This window comes from Schistocerca cancellata, chromosome 2 (genome assembly GCF_023864275.1).
Source record: "Schistocerca cancellata isolate TAMUIC-IGC-003103 chromosome 2, iqSchCanc2.1, whole genome shotgun sequence".
Classification (NCBI taxonomy): Eukaryota; Metazoa; Arthropoda; class Insecta; order Orthoptera; family Acrididae; genus Schistocerca; species Schistocerca cancellata.
In genome coordinates this window covers 1,094,403,448-1,094,426,577 of record NC_064627.1, presented here as the reverse complement: position 1 = coordinate 1,094,426,577, position 23,130 = coordinate 1,094,403,448, and the positions used below count along the sequence as shown (strand labels likewise).

The 23,130-nt window shown below is 40.9% G+C and overlaps 1 protein-coding gene across 1 annotated transcript in view; it reads right to left on the bottom strand.

Moving 5' to 3' along the window:
• The window catches only part of LOC126163110 (zinc finger and SCAN domain-containing protein 2-like), a 213,130-nt gene that overhangs the window by 127,226 nt on the left and 62,774 nt on the right, over positions 1 to 23,130 (bottom strand). Inside the window, exon 7 of the mRNA XM_049920033.1 lies at positions 20,538 to 20,708. Within this exon, the coding sequence (XP_049775990.1) occupies positions 20,538 to 20,708 (171 nt within the window). The remainder of the gene's footprint in view (positions 1 to 20,537; positions 20,709 to 23,130) is intronic.

Here is a 23,130-nt window from a genome sequence, read left to right as displayed (position 1 = left end):
CACGAACTTAACTGACTTAAATACCTCTCCCCCGATTAATTCTGTCACTGCTGTGGCTTGTTGCTGAAGTGCTAAATATTAATTTCTTGCAGTAGTATTTCAACAGTAAAATTACTAAGAACTTTTATATTTTCTTTCATTTCATCCAGGTACATGTGGCCTCAGGTTCTTCCACGAAGTTGAGGACAATCTTTCAGCATTATTGTCCAGTACATTGTGTTCAGAGCTCAGGCTGATTTAAAGTAGGGGTATTAACATAAAAATATTTACTTGGTGACAAGGCCACTATTAACTGGATGTAGTGCATGGTGTATTAGACAATGTAATTTAGATACATTACTATGTATATGCCTACTATAAAACATTACTTATTTTGCTTTTGCAGATGCTTTATGTTTCCAAAAATCAATCACTAAACCAAGGATACGAAATGGTTCAAGATTGACTTCCTACAAAAAGAGCGAACAAAGCACTGAATGCATGTACTGTAGTGTAGTGTAGGGAAACTCATTACAGCCAAAGGGCTCTTTTGCAGTATTACTCTGTGAACTGTAACAATATCATGAGAAGGAAAATTGCCACTCACCATATAGCAGGGGTGCCGAGCCGCACATAGGCATAACAAAAAGACATTGGCCTTCGTTGTGTACACACACACACACACACACACACACAGAGAGAGAGAGACTACTGCAGTCTCAGGCAACTGGTGAGTTGCGTTTGTGTGTGTGTGTGTGTGTGTGTGTGTGTGTGTGTGTGTGTGTGTGTCTATTGTTGACGAATTTGTGAAAGTCTTTTTGTTGTGCCTATCTGCGACAACGCATATCCACTATATGGTGAGTAGCAACTGTCCTTTTCATAATATTGTCACATTCCAACCTGGATTTTCCATTGTGTGTATATTGTAACAATTTTAATTAATTTTACCATTAAAACAAGTTGATGACTTCATATATCTTGAAAGTACAACAAACTGAAGAAACAATTAGGAAGTCGATGAGAGAGGGGTGCAAACAGTAGTATTTCTGAGAAGTGTCAGGTGTCAGGAGCTTGGTGTGGACGTCCCATATAAGATCATGGAAATTATGTACCTCAATTTACTATGTGCCTGTCTTGACCCACGTTTCTGAAACCTGGACAATGAAGAAATGGGGTTTAAGCAAGATAAAGGCGTGTGAAATGAAACTGCACCCACAAGAGAGGCAGCAACAAGGATGGGAAGAATAAGAAATGAAGAGATCAAGGATATGGTAAAGGACATACTTTTACAGGAGCGAATAGAATCAGAAAGGCTTACCGTATTTACTCGAATCTAAGCCGCATTTTTTTTTCCGGTTTTTGTAATCCAAAAAACCGCCTGCGGCTTAGAATCGAGTGCAAAGTACGCGGAAGTTCTGAAGAATGTTGGTAGGTGGCGCCACAACTAACTTCTGCCGTCGAATGTATGTAGCGCTGCACAGGCATGCTTTGCAGGAACAAAGAAAAATACTGGCGCCAAAACCTCCGCGTCAGTAAATAAATAAAAAAAAATAGGGTGGAAGACGAGCCTTCTTCTCCACCCCGAGTTTCGACCACTGCATTTTATACATTATCCAACGAAGTAAAGAGAAATTCCGTATTGTTCATTTTTTAATGTAGCAGCATTTCAATGTACTATGAAAATCGGACTGGCAAGACTGTTTTGGATGTTTGTCAATATGGCCAACTCTAGGTTCTGAATTTTTTCAACCTGTGAGAAGAGATGGTTGCACATAGGAACTTTCATGAATTGTGAATCACATACAGTATTCTCTTCGCCATAAGAATAATACGAATATAAACATTTTGCCATGTATTCTTTCGTGTTTGCTGCTATCTCATTTAAATCCTGTCTGCCTAATAAACTATGAAACTAGGGTGAGACAACAGCAAACGCGGAAGAATATGCATATCATGTCATGTTTATTTCCGTATTATTCTGATGCCTAATAGTGATACAGTCAGAAATGAAGCACGGCAATTGACTAGATTTTTAAATCTAAGATGACTCTAATTTCTGTGCAGAATTTAATGTACTAAAGAGGCGTCTGCAAAGATTTTCAAACGGAGAAAAATTGTCGCTAAACTCTTGGTCAGAACATCTTCTATCAAAAGCAGTCTATTATTTGGTTCTTGTTGATCATTATCAAAGAAAGCAGCAGTGTAAGTTACAACAAATAGCAGTCTCTTGCCACTGTTTCGCTAATGAGACAATTACTCTCTTTTTTTTTTGAACTGTAAGCGGCGGTAGCGCGCACAAAAGCAAGCCATGCCGCGACCTGCGACAGGCCGTAAACACGCACTATCAGAAGGCGACAAACAATGCGTGACACAGTACAGTAATGCATTTTCAGCTTAGAGTGATGCAAACACCTATAACAAAGAAAACAGCACTTACCAGGTCAAAGCAAAATAAGCAATCAATTCAAATGGTACCCATATAAGTACGGACGGAGCGCGTGACGCATAGCAATTGCTACCTAGTAAAGCTTAACTGCTAAGCTTACGACTCGAACCTACTGTAGCTGTATCGTCATTCATTCGACTTAAATTGTCTCTCATATTACAATGGACCAACTTTGTTTCGATTTGGAGGTGCGGCCTAAAACTTTTCTCTCCCCTTGAATTTCGAGTCTCAAATTTCAGGTGCGGCTTAGATTCGGTTTTTTTTTTTCCCCCCCCCCCTTGATTTCGAGTCTCATTTTTCAGGTGCGGCTTAAATTCGGGTGCAGCTTAGATTCAAGTAAATACAGTAAGTGAAATGCGCGAACTGAGGCTTCAAGGCAGAAGATCAATGTATATTTGGCTTAAGAGGAGTGGTGGAGAGGAAATGATTGGTATAAACTGATGTCCACGTGGCTTCTGCTGCTGCAGCTGCTGGTGGATACAGAAAATGGAAGGGCTAATGTTAAAAACATACCTGGCAAGCAGCTGGAAACTCTCCTTGATAGTGCTGTTTACTTAAAACTGTTCTCCATTAGCTTTCACTTCTAACAGCAGCCATCATGAATTGATGCTTTTCAATCAGTTGGGTGATACCCAGATTTATACTTCCAAACATATTAGAGAAATGATAGAGGCCAATGGTTACAGCAATTTCTTTCATGTTTCAACTATCAGGTGAAACTTCCACATAAGGCAAATTAATAAAATCCTCAACTCATACAAATCTGTTTATCAGAGACAGAGTGAGCAATGGTAGTAGCAGCCTTGGTTGAAGTAACGCATGCCAGAGGGATTATACAACACCCCCCCCCCACCCCCTCCCCCCCAATCTTGCTCCTCTGCCAGAGCAGAAGGTGGAGAATGGGGGCTATTGGTCTGCTGAAAGATTAAAAATAAACTCACACTTCTTTCCTGCTAAGTCTAATTAGGTGGACTACAAAGAGATGAATATACCCAACTCACTGCACAGCACCACAGTTCGAGCTGCCACAACAAAAATTTTATTGCCTAATACCTTATTGTTCAATTTCCATCTTAAAGTGTATAGGGTAATAACATTTATTTTTGTGCCATACACTTTTACATTTATTTATCATCATCTCTTATTGTTGCCTGGAACACATTTGCACGACATTGGATATAATGTGTTCTACGTTAAAATGTCCTTTCAGTTCTCTTAAAGAAAAATTAAAGTAGTTTTAATCTAAAAATATCTAGCATCAATGTTGAAAAAACAATTTTTCTCATTAGACATATTTCAAGACACACTGCTTCCTAACAGACAGAAGCATACACTGCAGAGCACTGCACTGAGGTTGCAAAACAACGTATTTCTAACACTGTCCATTTAAGAACCCGAGGTAGCAGTTGTTACAGTAACTGTTATAAATATTTTAGCATGCAATCACTAACAATTAGGAACACAATCAGCGACCACGCATTTTGTGAGTCAAGCTCGCATCATCTGGCAGTCTAAATTAATCCTACATAAAATGCATTTCAAAAGCACTCAAGATCAAAATATAAAACCAAATTTATTCAGACATGAAGTTCTTGTCTTAGTTTAAAAATGGTAAAACCAGATTCCCTGCTCCACTTATCCTCCAAAGCGTTCTTTCCACAAAGCAGTAAACACTGGTCACATCAGCTGCCTCTCCATGCACCGCTAGTTCGTTAACGTGTTCAGGTCTGACAGACTGCACTGGGCCATCAGCCATTCCGTAACATTGCAAAGATGTGTTAAGGGCATGGAGGGACACCATATTAATGGTTATCTGTGGCAGAAGGCATTATCATTCTTGCCAGTATGTATATTAAGTGCATTATCATTATCAAACTTAAGTAGGTGAATTGCTATGTCAGGTTCCTCAAGCAGGTCGAGTTTCCTTCCTTTGATAAACGGTGCAGAGAATCTGGTGTCACCATTTTTAAAGTAAGAAAAGGACTTCATGTCCAAAAATTTCTTTTTGTTGTTATATTTTTACCTTGAGTGTTTCTGAAGTGCATTTTATGTAGGATTAATTTAGACACCCAGAAAGTAGGACCTTGACCCTGAAACTTGTTACTGTGGATTGTGTCCCTAATATTAGTGGCTGAATGCTAAAGTATTTATAAAGAAAATAAAATAATTTTAACAGCAATGCAATAAAGGTCACATAAATGTCTCTTATGAATACATATTACTGTTCCAACCATCAGTTTAACAAAATGCAATTCAAGTTGAAACTAATTAGTTGATGATCAAAGCACCACGTCTTGAAAGAACGGCATTAAAAACAGCGCTGGTGTGGTAACAGATTATACAACAATCTTTCAAGTTCTGACAATGAAAGTAACAAAGGAGAGATTGTAATGTGATTGCACACTTTCTCGCCATTTTCTAATTATGAAATCTTCCTGGCTGATCAGTCGAGTGGGGGCATCATCTTGTCGCAGCATTTCCACGAGTTCCGTACCTGTCATATTCAGGCAAAGTGATCAGTATGAAACTCACTGAAATGTTGCAACAAGACAATGCCACTACTTGGATGATCATATAAGGTTTTATCACTGAAACACACCAAGAAAGCAGGCAATCACATACACCACTCCTCTATGGGCAGGGTATCTAGCACAGCTACAAGAAGATATCAGTTAACTTTTCGCTGCGAACTGTATTTTCTGCTGAACATAAGTTCGCATCTGTATAAGTCTGGTCTTAACAGAATGATTAAATGTTGAAGATACTCAGATCATGGTTTTATTGTGATCATTACTTTAAGTGTGCCAAATGAGATAGTAATTATTAACCTTACATACACACAAAAAATCAAAACAATTACAACACACAAAAGCAATGTCCCAAATCAGCCAAAAGTCAGAGTATGCCTTGAACAACGAACAAGCAATAGAAGGTTATGACTAAATACATACTGTTTTACCTGACTATAAAACAACCCTGAATATCAGATGACCCGTTTTTCTAGAAAGCTATTTGAGAAAAAATTATTTTTTAACATATTCTGACTAAACTTTTATTGACTTAAAGTATCTGCCCAGAAAGTTATCGTTAAAACATATTCTCTACTTATGCCATTTATTGACTGCCTACATTTTGATAATACAAGGAGAAATAAACAAAAAGACATTGTTTACATTAATTTTTATCTCCACTGCCTTTTTTGTTTAGTTAGCCTCTAGTTTGTAATATCAGTATTTTTAATCATCACCATTACCATCCTAACAAGACAGCTGTGAAACTTACATCTATGTTGTCACAAATGTTTGGCTGTTTCTTCTGAATATGTAGCTTGTGATTTCTGAGGTTGCAGTTATGGTGAGACCTGAGAACACAGCTGCCCCCCCCCCCCCCCCAAAAAAAAAACCTTCTACACTGAAATGAGTATTTTACAATGTCTCTTGCTTCCAAACATATCATCTAATTGCTGCTCTCTCATTGGCTGTGTAGAACCAGCAGCGGACACACCACCTACATTGAGCGGCGACAACATTACTGCAAGAAACATGCAAGTACATCGCTAGCTCCAGTATGGACTTTTATCAGCTCCTGCAAAAATGTGTGTTACTGTTGAGTATTTGTCCAATTTTAAAGTCAATTTGATTCCAAGTATAAATGGACTCAGACAGAACGCAGTTTAAACGTGGATACTCTAAAAGCCAAAGTACGCAATGTAGATTCCCATGGTTGGCAGCATGGTAGCCCGCTCCCCAATCACCTCCCCGCACTCATCTACTTCTGGCCTAGCTGGCTGGTATCACTGTTACCCCTCCATACCTACTGTTAAGTGCTGTGCTTGAGCAAATGTGAAACATGGACTGCTCTATCTTCCAGGGTGCAAGTCATATGTAACAACAGCAACTAATATAAAAAAAAAGGGCCCGTAATCATGATTCAGTCCCATTCTCAAACTTTCACTTGTCCGACAACCTACTGGTGTCTGTTGGTACTACCTACACAGTGAATCTTTACGCCATAATTTATTCTTGGAGTTACAACTGAAGTCAGTTTAATGTGATTTGTTTCGTATGTTAGACCTTTAATTCTGGATTAATTTTCTCTCTCACTTCATGTGATTGTCTTGTTCTAAAGCTGACAATGTTTTCCCCCAGTATTCTCAGATAAGAAGAGTGACTGAATTTCTCATTTGCAAGCTACCTGGTAAACCATTACAGTTTTCCACAAGCAAATATAATATTGACTTGGGCCGAGACTCAAGTAATGAATTTTGAAGAAAAATATTTTCGCATTTGGACGTTACCTTTACTTAAAAAGAAGCTTAACTTTATTTAAAGGGTATCTTTTATTGCAAACCATAGCTGATGTATGTAAGTTGATAGAATTTAATGCTATTTCCTGTTGTGTTGCACAAAACTGTCAATTTTCAAGCAGGGCATTAGATTGTTGTAATGGATAATTCAATAGTTTTATGACTATTCCATGCACTAGCGCCGCAAATCAAGTGTCACATGATTGTTCAAGCAAAGTCGATACTGTATCGAGTGCAGGACCGCCTCGGTGTATCAGGAAGCCTCAAGCCTATTGAGACACAAGTAATGTTTGATAAGTCTTACTCTTCTGAATACTTCAAAACAAACTCATCTTATAATCAGATAAATATGGTATAAGACAACTTTTCATGTATGACTGGAAATGTCAGTGTTACATTTTGTTCACTCATTAAAAAATCCAAGTGCAAATAATGTAATTGCAGAGTGCCTCAAAGACATACAATAACAACTTATAAGTGTGTCACAAATGAATGGATACCTGACAGAAAGTGACAGTATATCCCGGTGATGACAAAGGATGCATGTTCTGCTTATAAACAGAATTTAAAATACACAAATGGTTTTGGTATAGTGGGACATTTCAACTCATATGGCGAACACTGCTGTGATAGTGATGCATGTGTTGAACTGTGGACATAAGCAATGTAGTAATGAAAGGGTAGTGGAATACACAATACGACGACAGCACAGAATGATCAGCAGGACTGGTGGCAGAAGACAACTTGTCATACAGTGATGGCCACATACATATGTGTTACGACATTGCTGCAGTGACTGTAACTGCTTATCACCATTGTTTAATAACATAGCAGAAAATCAACAAGTGTGATGGTCTGGAGCACCACTGGAATCAACTTGTTACATAAAAAATTGCATAATGAGAAGAATGTGAAAGGCACAACCACATCAGGAAGATTTTAAAGCCTGAGGTACTGCACCACTTCCACAAAACCATGTCACATTTCACCACTATAATATCTGACGACATCTAGCTAGGAATTTGCAAGGTGCTGCACATTCACTTGATGTATCACCAATCTAATACATCTGGACTGTGGTTGGTTGACAAATTGTTCATCATATTCCTCTAAACAGGTGAGGAGACACTCCAGGAACATGTATAGCCATTTATGACTCTGTATCATGACATTTAAGAAGCTTTGGTTGCAATCCATGAGGGTTTCAGCCCAAACCAAATTATTACAAACATTTTTGGAAACACAATTGTTTGTGTATTATCACATACTTATCCTGTGGTATGAGGTTATTTTTGTCACACGTATCATTCTTGATTTAGAAGTTTTTACAAATGTCAGTGTAAACGAAAATATGCATATAGAAGCCATCATTCAAAATCATTAAGCTTTTGGTTTTTTTCTCCATTAGTCAAAATAATAGTGCACAATTTGAAAACTCTATGCAGATGCTATTGTGTAAACAGAAAACAGGAAAGAGACATTAAATTGGGAGATTCTGTATCACTGCAGCATGAAAGCCATACAGTGAAACACAGTAGTTCAATTGTAAGAAATATGATTACCTCAATCTGATAGCACCAGCAATATGATTCCCCAAAATCTTGCTTTATTTGTCAGATAGAAAATGGAAACAGCATCAAAAATGTGCATGAATAATATTTTGTCTTCAGAAAGTTTCTGCAATCATTACTTATCCAAATTCAGTCTCCGGATGGCTTTCTGTTATTTCCATACGACAGGTTTCACACCAGCTGCCCACCTTCAGATCATTTGTTACAGTAGAGAGTAATCTGTCGAACACAGAACGGAAAGTTCAGTGTCATAAACCATGACAGTGAACTTTCAGTTCCGTATTTGACATGTTATACTTAAACTGTAACAAATGATATGAAGATGGGTAGGTGGCCTGAGACAGGTCATATGGTAATACACGAAAATGATACAGATACTGAATTTGGGCAGTTTTGTATAAGTAAATGCTTAAGCTTTACATGTGGAAGGATACAGGGCTAGTCATAAGTACCTCCACAATTTTAAAAGACAACTACACAAATACTAAATTGCATACTGAAAAATAACACATATCAGTGGATAGAACATCTAACAAAGACCTGATATGTAATGCATGCAAGGGGATAGTTGCAGGGGGGTACTACTGCGGGATGGAAGAGTAATGACACATCAACAAGTCATTCACTCTGTATTGTCACATTAAATTAGTTCACACCTGCAGATAGGCAGCCCAATGAACACATTTTCAAAGCAGGTCACTATTACCATTTTTTTCCTGGGCAGTGGCAGCAGTGACTTCAATTAAATGCACATACGGGCTCTTCTGCCCTTATTGACATTTGCTGTGTCACAAACTGTGCACATACTAAGCACCTGTAATGAGAGTTTAAAAAGTGGGAGAGATGCTCAGTCCACAAATGTGTGTCTATTTTCTGTACAGCTTGCACATTTCATGCAGTCGGCTTCTAGAATCACAAAGGTGCTTATGAATAACCCTGTACTTTGCATGCCACTTTAGAAAGAATATTTTCGGTAAAAAATTAATATTATTATACACAAATCTTAAATTGCTGCTAACAAATCTAAATATTTTTTGCAGACAAATCAAATGCACTACACATATGCATAATGAAAGGCTAATAAATTTGAGGCAAATATCAAAACAGAGGATGTAGACATATACAAACATCAATAATAACTGGCAACTGATTTGTCCTAGACTATTTAGGTAAAAAGAAAGCTTATATTATACATTGTTAAACATAAAAAAAGAAAGAATACATTAAACATAATTTTATAACAATACAAGATGTCTCTACATTCCAATTACACACACTGAGGGCTTGTCTTGGAAATCAAATATGTAATATTTTGAATATACATGAATGTCTGAAAACACATTACTTCCCTTTAAAGAATGACTCAGCAAAGATAATTCTGCTGAATGGTAAGCAAACTGGAAATATGCTGCATAAAAGCAAAACGAGATGCGGCAGTTGTGGCTGCACTTGCACACAGATGTGCCAAACTACTGGGACCACCGCCCACCACACAAGTTAATGCTGCCTGGTGGCGCTGTGGGCATATGACATGGTAAGGAAAGTACATATATTGAACAGTGATGAATGGAAGAAGCATTCTAGCAACAATGTGGGCCACACGTGGAGAAATCCACTGCCATAAGCGATTTTGTCAAAGTACAGGTTGTTATGGGCCAGCACCTGGGAATGAGCACCTTCGAAACAGTGAAACTGGTTGCCAGTTTGTGCGCAGCTGCCATGAACAACTATGGAAAGTGGGTAAAGGGCAATGAACCTATGAATAAGTGAAAAGGTGCTGGACCTCCATTCCATATCACAGAACATTGAAAGTGTTTTCAAGCACATTGTTGGACATGGGACAACTGACATCGTCCAATTACAATTGCAGTGGGCACATGATCATTGAGAATAGGTGGCAGGGACAAAGAATCCAGTGAAATTTTTGAAGTGCTTTATCTGAAAACTACCTTGAGCAGTTAAACAGAGAACCGTCTCGTGGCAATAACATATTAGACCTTCTGGTGACTGACAGACCCGAACTATTTGGAACAGTTAACGCAGAACAGGGAATCAGCGATTATAAAGCGGTTACTGCATTGATGATTTCAGCCGTAAATAGAAATATTAAAAAAGGTAGGAAGATTTTTCTGTTTAGCAAAAGTGACAAAAAGCAGATTTCAGAGCACTTGACGGCTCAACATAGAAGTTTTGTCTCAAGTACAGATAGTGCTGAGGATTAGTGGACAAAGTTCAAAACCATCGTACAATATGTGTTAGATGAGTACGTGCCAAGCAAGATCGTAAGAGATGGAAAAGAGCCACCGTGGTACAACAACCGAGTTAGAAAACTGCTGCGGAAGCAAAGGGAACTTCACAGCAAACATAAACATAGCCAAAGCCTTGCAGACAAACAAAAATTACGTGAAGCGAAATGTAGTGTGAGGAGGGCTATGCGAGAGGCGTTCAATGAATTCGAAAGTAAAGTTCTATGTACCGACTTGGCAGAAAATCCTAAGATATTTTGGTCTTATGTCAAAGCAGTAGGTGGATCAAAACAAAATGTACTGACACACTGTGACCAAAATGGTACTGAAACAGAGGATGACAGACTAAAGGCTGAAATACTAAATGTCTTTTTCCAAAGCTGTTTCACAGAGGAAGACTGCACTGTAGTTCCTTCTCTAGAGTGTCGCACAGATGACAAAGTGGTAGACATCGTAATAGACAACAGAGGGATAGAGAAACAATTAAAATCGCTCAAAAGAGGAAAGGCCGCTGGACCTGATGGGATCCCAGTTCAATTTTACACATAGTACTAGAAGGAACTTGCCCCCCTTCTTGCAGCGGTGTACCGTAGGTCTCTAGAAGAGCGTAGCGTTCCAAAGGATTGGAAAAGGACACAGGTCATCCCCGTTTTCAAGAAGGGACGTCGAAAAGATGTGCAGAACTATAGACCTATAACTCTAATGTCAATCAGTTGTAGAATTTTGGAACACGTATTATGTTCGAGTATAATGGCTTTTCTGGAGACTAGAAATCTACTCTGTAGGAATCAGCATGGGTTTCGAAAAAGACGGTCATGTGAAACCCAGCTCGCGCGATTCGTCCACGAGACTCAGAGGGCCATAGACATGGGTTCACAGGTAGATGCCGTGTTTCTTGACTTCCGTAAGGCGTTCGATACAGTTCCCCACAGTCGTTTAATGAACAAAGTAAGAGCATATGGACTATCAGACCAATTGTGTGATTGGATTGAAGAGTTCCTAGATAACAGAACGCAGCATGTTATTCTCAATGGAGAGAAGTCTTCCGAAGTAAGAGTGATTTCAGGTGTGCTGCAGGGGAGTGTCGTAGGACCGTTGCTATTCACAGTATACATAAATGACCTTGTGGATGACATCGGAAGTTCACTGAGGCTCTTTGCGGATGATGCTGTGGTATATCGAGAGGTTGTAACAATGGAAAATTGTACTGAAATGCAGGAGGATCTGCAGCGAATTGATGCATGGTGCAGGGAATGACAATTGAATCTCAATGTAGACAAGTGTAAATAAAGTTGATCGTCGGTAAAGCAGATGCCAGACTGAGATTCATTGGAAGAATCCTTGTTCGCCCACTGCTTGAATACTGCTCAGCAGTGTGGGATCCATACCAGATAGGGTTGATAGAAGAGATAGAGAAGAACCAACGGAGAGCAGCGTGCTTCGTTACAGGATCATTTAGTAATCGCGAAAGCGTTACGGAGATTAAAGATAAACTCAAGTGGAAGACTCTGCAGGAGAGATGCTCAGTAGCTCGGTACGGGCTTTTGTTGAAGTTTCGAGAATATATCTTCACCGAGGAGTCAAGCAGTATATTGCTCCCTCCTACGTATATCTCGCGAAGAGACCATGAGGATAAAATCAGAGAGATTAGAGCCCACACAGAGGCATACAGACAATCCTTTCCACGAATAATACGAGACTGGAATATAAGGGAGAACCGATAGAGGTACTCAAGGTACCCTCCGCCACACACCATCAGGTGGCTTGCGGAGTATGGATGTAGATGTAGATGTAGATGTAGAATGAATTGTGGGTCAATGGAAATGAAGCCTGCTCAGATAAATTGCATTTCTGTTTACAACAGGCCAATAATCGTGTCTGATATATCACCACCCAGGTGAGTGGCTGCTCAAAACATGAACTGCCACATGGATGTAGTATTATGCTATGGGGGACATTCATCTGGGCTTCCGTGGGGCCTCTGGTAGTAATTAAATGCATCTTGGCAGCTGTGGATTATGTGAACATTATTGCAAACCAATTTTCCCTTCACACTTGCTAATATCCCCAACAGTGATGTCATGTTCCAGCAGGATAACTTCCTGTGTCACAAGGCCAGAATCCTGCTACAGTAGTTTGTGGAACATGATAATGAACTGATGATGTCTTGGCCAAAAATTCACCTGATCTGAACCAGATAGAATACATTTGTGACCGCATCGAGCACCAACTCTGCGTCTAGCAACCACTTGCATTACCTGAGCACAGACATCTGGAGTGACATATCTCCAGAAACAAACCAAGGACTCGTCGAATACGAGCCACACAGAATCACTGTTGTATTGTGTTCCAAATGTGGACCAACATGTTATTAAGCAGGTGGTCACACTATTTTGGTTCATAAAAGTATTACAATTTTGTCCCGAACGTTATGAGGAGGATATATTGCTACTCATCATAAAGATTCATTCCACATTATGTTGCAGACAGGCACAATGAAAAGACTTTTACACATTGAGCTTTTGACCAAACACTTCTTCAGAAAAGAAAAGAAAACACATACATTTTAACACAAGCAAGAGAATCTTACACACACATGAATGCTCTGGCTAGAATGCAACTCTGTCACATTGAACAAAAGCAGCAATCTGGAGTGGGGTGGGGAAGGGGAAGGGGGAGGGGGAGGGATAACAGGGTATGATTGTGGGGACAGAAGTCAGTGCTACCTGGAGGAGCTTGCAGGGAGTAGATGGTGGAAGGCTGTGGAGGATGGACCAGGGTGAGCGGAAAAGGAGAGAGGCAGAGAAGGGGAAAATATCAATCGGTGCCACGGCACAGCATGGTGCGTGATGAGGGTTAGAGAATGTGAAATGGGAGGAGCTGATAGGACAGAGTGGGTGGAAACTTTTAGGTGGAAGGTGTGGGAGCAGTAGGTTACTGTAGGCTGAGGCCGGGACGATTCTGGGAGTGGAGAAATGAGTTGTAAGAATAACTTACATCTACGCAGTTGGTAGTGGCATTCATCCTGGTGGCCAGCTGGTTAGTAGTCGTATCAATATACGAGGAGTGTTCACTAATTAATGCAACACATCTTTCTCTACGTCAATTTTAGGCGGAAAATGCAGAATTTGTTGTGGGATGTCGTGGAACATTCCCACTTCAGCCCCTATAGTTTCAAGAAGTTCCAATAGGTGATGGCACTGTATGAAGCCTTCAAAATGGTGTCTGTAACAGAGGTGCATTCCAAGCAGAGAGCTGTTAAAGAGTTTCTTTTGGCAGGAAACCAGAGCACTGCAGATTTTCATATGCACTTGTAGAATGTCTACAGAGACCTGGCAATGAACAAAACTCCAGTGAGTTGTTGGATGACGTGTCTGTCATCATCGCAACAAGGTTGCGCAAACCCATCCCATCTCTTGCACGCCGGCCAGCCACACACAGCTCTGCCTCCTGAAGTATTGGAAAGTGCGGATGTTCTCATTCAAAGTGATCGACGGGTCATAATCAAATACCTCGCTGAATATCTGGATGTCTCTGTTGATAGTGCTGACACACTCCTCCGCCAGTTGGGGTACCAAAGGTGTTTGCCTGGTGGGTTCCTCACCGTCTAACAGAAGACCATAAAGAGCAATGAAGGTTCATGTGTGTAGAATTACTTGTGCATTGATCGTGACAATTTTTTGTTGATCATCATCATAGGTGACAAAACATGGGTTCACCACTTTGAACTGGAAACAAAACAGCAATCCACCACACAACTTCTCCTCCAAAAAAAAGTTCAAAAACGCATCCTCAGCCAGTAAAGTTCTGGTGACTGTCTTCTCAGGCTTTGAAGGGGTTATTCTGTTTGATGTTTGATGTCTGTTTGATGTCCTCCCTCATGCTGCAAGATTGACTCTGAAGTGTACTGTGCTACCCTCAGGAAATTGAAGAAAGAAACTACTTCAGCATGTTCATTGCCAAAAAAATGCAAACAAACTTCTCCTTCTCTACGACAACCCAAGCCTTCACTGAGTCTCTGCACCTGAGAGAAGCTCACAAAACTACACTGCGCTGTTCTTCCTCATCCCTCTATAACCCGGGTCGCGCATCTTCCACCTGTTTGGTCCAATGATGGATGTACTCTGTGGGAAGCAGTATGTGGATGATGGGGAGGTTCCTGATGTAGCACGACGCTGGTCTGATGTTCATCACTAGAGTGCTACCATGCGGGCATAAACACTCTCCCAGTAAGGTGGCATAAGGTCATTGCAGTGAACAGAGATTATGTTGCAAAATCGTGTTTTGTAGATGAAAGAGTGGGGAATAATATGGCATATTGGAATCTTAAACAAAACCAAGCTGCTTTTGGAAAAAAGTGTTGCATTACTTATTGAATGCCTCTCATAAAAAGCTGTGCAATGATTCCAGCAGACCTGGTATATGACGTGGCTGCTTTCACATGTGATCCAGCCACCGTCAGAGTAATGTAAGTCTATGACAGGACTGGAACAGGAAGTTGTGAGTGGGTGGTTCGGGCGTGTGTGGCACCTGGGTCTTCCACAGGGATACGACCCCTGTGGCAATGGGTTCAGATTAGGAGTGGCATTTATGATGTCAAAAACCTACTCTTCTTCTCCCAATCCCTGTAATGGAAACACTTCTTTGTCATCAACCCCTGCTCCCAGAGCCAACCTAATCTCAACACTAAACACTGCCTTCCCATTTCAAACCACGATCCAAATGTGCTCTCCGCCAACCACTCCGTGGTCACTCTCAAGGAATTCCTTACCTCCAGCTTGGCCTCACTACCCTTCCCCAGGTCCCTTCCTAGAAACACCAACCTTTCAGGAAAAAAAAGGGCGGCCGTAGACTGCCTTAAAACAGATCCTGAGCTAATCATACCATCCACAGACAAAGGTTCCACCACTGTCATCATGAAATGCAGTGACCACCAGTTATCTGACTAATCCATCTATGCCAGAGTGATCCCATCTCCCTGATTGGCCTTAGGCCCTTTCAAGAACCTCTCCCTTGAATCAATTTCCCTCATAACTCCTATTACACCCTGCTCATCCACATCCTACATGCTCCCCAAAATCCACAAACCCAACAACCCTGGACACTCCATTATAGCCAGTTATTGTGCTCCCACTGAAAGAATTTCTGCCATCATTGATCAACCTCTAACCCATTACCCGATATCTAGCCTCCTATGTCAAAGATACCAACCACTTCATTCACCGACTCTCCGCCATCCCCACCCCTTTATCTCCTGGATCCCCACTCACCACTGTCAATGTCACTTCCCATACTTCCATATACACCATCACCACTCATGCCCATGGTCTTACTACTATTGAACACTACTGCTCCCAATGTCCTTCCGATTCCAAACCCATTACCTCATTCCTCATACTCCTTATTAACTTCATCCTAACATGCAACTACTTCACCTTTAAAGGGAAGGTATTCAAACAAATCCATGGCAAAGCCATAGGCACCCACATGGCACCCTCCTATCTCCCATGCCAACCTGTTTATGGGCCATCTATAGGAAACCTTCCTAGCCTAAAGGCTCGTTGATGATATCTTCATAATCTGGTTCCAGGGCCAAGAAACCCCATCCTAACTCCTCAAAACACACCTTCTCTCTCATCTCCTGGTCCTCCTCAATCCAGTATGCCACCTTCCTGGACATTGACCTCCTCCTCTGTAATGATTCCATCCACACACCTCTGTCCATATTAAGCCCATCAACTACCAACAGTACTTGTATTTTGACAGCTGCTATCCCTCTCACAACAAAAAATCCCACCCATACAGCCTGGCAACCCAGGGGCGAGAACTCCCTTGCCCAGTGTGTTGAAGGTCTCACAAAAGCCTTTACACACAAGCACTACCCCTTGGACCTAGTCCACAAACAGATTTCCCAAGCCATATCCCCACATATACCCAATCTTTCCACCATCTCCAAGAACCAGCTACAAAGAAGTGCCCACCTCATCACCCAGTATCACCCCAGACTGGAACAACTTAACCACATCCTTCACCAGGGTTTTGATTATCTATCATCATGCCTTGAAATAAGGGAAATCCTATCCAAGATCCTACCCAACCTTCCTAAAGTGGTGTTCTGTCACCCACCCAACCTCCACAATATCCTAGTCCATCGCTATGCCACTCCGAGTCTCAGCCCCTTGCCACAGTGATCAAATCCCTGTGGAAGACCCAGATGCAACACCTCCCCAATCCACCCACCCAGTACTTCCTATTCCAGTCCTGCAGCAGCCTTATAGTATCCTATCAGAGACTGGGCTTCCTGTGAAAGTAGCCATGTCATATATCTGCTTTGCTGCAATCACTGTACAGCTTGTTGGTATGACTACCAACCACTCGTCCACCAGGATAAATGGCCACCGCCGAACTGTGGGCAAGAGCAATGCAGACCACCCTGTGACACAACATGCAGCTGAACATAACATGCTTGATTTCAGCAGGTGAGAATTATTCTTACAACAAATTCTCCGCCCCCGAAATAATCCCGGCCTCAACCTATGATACCTCCCAATTCACGTCCCCTCATCCTCACTGTGGTCAGAAGGTAAAATGTGAAACAGTCTTCTGTCCCACCTGTCTGCTACTCAACTTACCATCTTTACAGTGAGCAGCAATTTATCCATTTCATAAAATTATCAATTATCAGAAAACAATTATTCAGTTACCAAATGAAAGAAGCAAATCAAATAGCCAACAAATAATATCACAATTACATCATCACATGCTACATGCACTCCACCTCATATATCAGCACGTTAGGATATTACATAAGGACTGTAATTCCATTTTACCTGTGATAAGGAAATGTATTCATGGAGATGAAGTGATAAAAAATGTATTCCTGGACATAACACATATTTAAAATTCTAATTATGCACAAGTTCTCAATGTGTGTAATAGGAATTTATGAACAGCCAGAGTACTAAAATTATTTCTCCACCTGGAGCAATTAACAAAAATAAATTTTTAAATATCTTGTCTTTTTACTGCATTTCCAGCTGGCAAAATGTAGGAGTGTGTGTGTGTGTGTGTGTGTGGGCGCGCGCGCATGCTCGCGAGCATGTGCATGCACATGTGAATTACGCACACGTCTGAAAGTAATTTGTGGCTTTTTCCCCCCTCCCTATCCAACACATTTAATAGCCATATATTTAAAAAGAAAGATGATGAGACTTACCAAACAAAAGCGCTGGCAGGTCGATAGACACACAGACAAACACAAACATACACACAAAATCTAGCTTTCGCAACCAATGGTTGCCTCGTCAGGAAAGAGGGAAGGAGAGGGAAAGACAAAAGGATTTGGGTTTTAAGGGAGAGGGTAAGGAGTCATTCCAATCCCGGGAGCGGAAAGACTTACCTTAGGGGGAAAAAAGGAGGGAAAAAAGGACAGGTATACACTCGCACACACACACATATCCATCCTCATATACACAGACACAAGCAGACATTTGTAAAGGCAAAGAGTTTGGGCAGAGATGTCAGTCGGGGCGGATGTACAAAGGCAAAGATGATGTTGAAAGACAGGTGAGGTACGAGCGGCGGCAAATTGAAATTAGAAATTAGCGGAGATTGAGGCCTGGCGGATAGCGAGAAGAGAGGATATGCTGAAGGGCAAGTTCCCATCTCCGGAGTTCTGACAGGTTGGTGTTAGTGGGAAGTATCCAGATAACCCGGACGGTGTAACACTGTGCCAAGATGTGCTGGCCGTGCACCAAGGCATGTTTAGCCACAGGGTGATCCTCATTACCAACAAACACTGTCTGCCTGTGTCCATTCATGCGAATGGACAGTTTGTTGCTGGTCATTCCCACATAGAACGCTTCACAGTGTAGGCAGGTCAGTTGGTAAATCACGTGGGTGCTTTCACACGTGGCTCTGCCTTTGATCGTGTACACCTTCCGGGTTACAGGACTGGAGTAGGTGGTGGTGGGAGGGTGCATGGGACAGGTTTTACACCGGGGGCGGTTACAGGGGTAGGAGCCAGAGGGTAGGGAAGGTGGTCTGGGGATTTCATAGGGATGAACTAAAAGGTTGCGAAGGTTAGGTGGACGGCGGAAAGACACTCTTGGTGGAGTGGGGAGGATTTCATGAAGGATGGATCTCATTTCAGGGCAGGATTTGAGGAAGTCGTATCCTCAAATCCTGCCCTGAAATGAGATCCATCCTTCATGAAATCCTCCCCACTCCACCAAGAGTGTCTTTCCGCCGTCCACCTAACCTTCGCAACCTTTTAGTTCATCCCTATGAAATCCCCAGACCACCTTCCCTACCCTCTGGCTCCTACCCCTGTAACCGCCCCCGGTGTAAAACCTGTCCCATGCACCCTCCCACCACCACCTACTCCAGTCCTGTAACCCGGAAGGTGTACACGATCAAAGGCAGAGCCACGTGTGAAAGCACCCACGTGATTTACCAACTGACCTGCCTACACTGTGAAGCGTTCTATGTGGGAATGACCAGCAACAAACTGTCCATTCGCATGAATGGACACAGGCAGACAGTGTTTGTTGGTAATGAGGATCACCCTGTGGCTAAACATGCCTTGGTGCACGGCCAGCACATCTTGGCACAGTGTTACACCGTCCGGGTTATCTGGATACTTCCCACTAACACCAACCTGTCAGAACTCCAGAGATGGGAACTTGCCCTTCAGCATATCCTCTCTTCTCGCTATCCGCCAGGCCTCAATCTCCACTAATTTCTAATTTCAATTTGCCGCCGCTCGTACCTCACCTGTCTTTCAACATCATCTTTGCCTTTGTACATCCGCCCCGACTGACATCTCTGCCCAAACTCTTTGCCTTTACAAATGTCTGCTTGTGTCTGTGTATATGAGGATGGATATGTGTGTGTGTGCGAGTGTATACCTGTCCTTTTTTCCCTCCTTTTTTCCCCCTAAGGTAAGTCTTTCCGCTCCCGGGATTGGAATGACTCCTTACCCTCTCCCTTAAAACCCAAATCCTTTTGTCTTTCCCTCTCCTTCCCTCTTTCCTGACGAGGCAACCATTGGTTGCGAAAGCTAGATTTTGTGTGTATGTTTGTGTTTGTCTGTGTGTCTATCGACCTGCCAGCGCTTTTGTTTGGTAAGTCTCATCATCTTTCTTTTTAAATATATTTTTCCCACGTGGAACGTTTCCCTCTATTATATTCATAACATTTAATAGCCAGATTCACATATGACACATGAAACTAGTTAATGTAACTGGACAGATAAAAAATATCTACTCACCAAGAAGTGGCAAGAGAACACACATATAAAAAAAAAAAAGGTTTTATGTATGCAAGCTGTTGGAGCCAGTGGCCACTCTTTCCTGCAGAAGGGTTGAAGGGCAAGGAAGAAGGGTGAAGAAAAAGGGCTGGAGAGATTTAAGAAAAGGATTGGAGTTCGGAAAAGTCTGCCAAAATCCTGGGTCAGGGGAGACTTGCCAGATGGGAGAATGAAACTAGCTGCCTTTTATACAAGTCGACGAGATTCATACACCACTCCCCCCTTTTTTAATCAAACAAACATTGTTTTTCATCTTTAGAAGAAAATAGTCACAGTAAAAACCAACCTCTGCAAGTCGCTCTATATGAAATATATGCTGCATTCTACAAATGTGGTTATCGCCACTTTCGTGACATCTTTAGAATATAAACCCTCTGCTCCTCTACTACACCATCTGCTCAATTAAATGCCTGTATCTGTCAATGACAAAGTGCACCATTTTGATAAATTTGTGACAATACAAACATTTGTTCCTCAAATTCCAACAGTAATGACTGTACATACCTATCATTATCTACCATTCTACAGAAACTATGCTACAGGTCTGAGTGCTAAACAGTCACCAAGTTCATTCAGTAATGCTGCTACTTGTACATGCTGCAGTATTGTAACATATTTATCAACAATTAGCGACATTATATAAGCGAGCAAAATTCTTGCACTTTCTACAAAGACTAACCTGGCAATGAACCTGATTTTCTCCACACCTCTCAGTTGTACAGGTTCCCTTGTCCTGTTTCACTTTATTTTCAACACTTATTGAAACGGCAAGCTCTCCATGTGAAGATGGTAGAGATATGGTAGCAACAGTACCTTGCGATGGTGCAATAGGTGTCTGCACGGGAAGAGGCTGTGGATAAAATCATAGCTAATTAAGTTGCTTTATAAAGAAGCAATGAAAATACACAACTGATTCAACAGTAATTCAAATTTCTCTGTACTGTTTATCAGGAAGGTTATTTTATTTCAATAAAGGAGAGTGTGTGTTGTATCAGTTGAACTACTTAACACCAAAGTTGACAGTGAGAAGAAATACTGCAGTTTTGTGAATTATCAGAACTGAGAACTGAGAATAAGGCAAAAGTATATCAAACCATGTGGGCACAAAAAAAGGAGAGAAACTCAGTTACTTTTAATGAATGTTCCACGATGATGAAAACATTATCCACTTACTTTGTAACAGAGGCAAATATAAAAATAGGAATAACAATGTTCACATATAAAAAATGTGATATACATGAGAAACAGCAATGAACCACTTAACCACATGATTAACAAAATAACTGCATACTGTTTGGGTGATGGTGGTACGAGAAGAGGCCTTTATAGGATTTAAAAATTTATGAGCAAAAATTTCCTTGGAATGATGAAACATTACAAAGAGAGATGTGCAACACAAGTCATGCCTGCAAAGTGTATGCCTGGGCCAAGCAGATGTGTGTGTGCATCAGGGAAAGGGGGTGGGGGCGCCAGAAGCAGTGGACTACTTCAGTATGACAGTTAACTATCTGTACTGAACAGGCTGACATCTTTGATAAATGGGGTGTGGAAAGACATTTATAATTTTAGGAGTATGAGCCAAATTCAAGGTTTCTGTTTCAGTCCCAATCAAAAGGTCTAGATTTGAAGCCAGCTCCAGAAACAAATGGCAGGTCCCAATACTAGGAAACTAATGAAAGAAATAATTACAAAATGAAAGCATTACACTTCTACATGTTGGATATTAAACTATAACTACACTACACTACACTGCACTACACTACATTTTCACTTACAACTGTAATAATGCGAATCAACATTTCAATAATTAGTTTACAAAGCATGCTAATTCCAAAGTAACGTGCAAGGCTCTCAGTACAGCTCACATAGTAAAAGCTAAAAGTTCTAAGAATAAATAAGAATTAATTACAAAATTTGTTTGTAGTTTCCAAGCTGGATGTATCCAAAGTGAACAGGTTGTGGTACATGTAATAGAGGATTTAACAGACAGTACTGGCTAATCCACCCTTGTGAGCATTCTAACAGAAGTCAGCTTTGTGCATTATCTTCCAGTAAATATGCTGAAAAGTAATGCAATAACAGAAGAAAAATCCCTGTATGCGGTTAATATTTTAAATGTGAGCTGGTGAAGCAAATCTCTACCACTCAATGTCAGGTTTGGAGTAATCTACAATCAGTACTACCCCTTGGATCATTATCATGAATTCTGAAGAAATTTGAGAGCTATCTCAATATTACTTCCATGTCCTATGATGGCACTTGTTGAAAACATGTAAGAAGGAGCAGCCAGTAATGTAAACTATTTTCTTAAGCTCTTCTTTTACTCCAGCTTATCCTAATACGATCCACAGTTCAAAGATTTATCTACATCTGTTATCTTCAGACCTTCATGTGACTGGTTTGTTTTAACCATGGAAGAAGTTCATGAAAATGCTTAAGTTAAAGTGGAAGATGCTTGTAGATAGCCACCAACTATCTCCCAAAAGTGCTTGCTCTTGATATTTGTCCAAGTGCTTCTTTCTCCAAAGCACTCTGTAACTGTCCTATAGCTGGTGTCCACCTTGTCCGAAGTCCTCCAGTCTTCTACAGTTTTGCATTTCTTCTCTAGCTAGTCCTGTCACACTTTATTTCTAGACACTGTATATATATTTTTTATGTATCCTTCATTTGTTGCATTTTTACATTTTCTCTTTTCATCAGTTAAATTCATAAGCTCTTGGGTTATTCAAATATTTCTATTGGGATTGTCTTTTTGCCTCTTTGATTTTCTGCTGGCTAATCCATCTCTCTAAGGTACCCATTCAATTTTTTATTAATTCCCAGTTCAGTCAGATGTGAATTAATGCTCCTTTTCAAACTTTCAACCCCCTGTGGTTCCTTCAATTTATTTGGGTCCCACATTCTGAACTTCCTATCTTTCTGTAATTTCTTCAGTTCTTAATCTGCTGTGCAAAATCAATAATGCCGTATCAGGGTCCACATCACACATTACACAGACTGGTGCCCCTGTAACTAGTGAAAATGATGCTACCACTCTTTAGGAATCATGTTAGTTTGGCCTCTCCATGATACAACCCCTCCATCCAGGGGAAATTGCTGCTCATATCAGTGGATCCAGTCAGTGTACCTTGGTCAAGTGTACCATCAAATGGGTTGATTTTGGACGGTTTTGTCATTATTTTGATTGTAACTTTCGTATATATTGTTAGATTAAATTGTTATGGAAGTGGTAGGGTATATGTGTAACGAATAAAATATCCCAGAATCAGAAA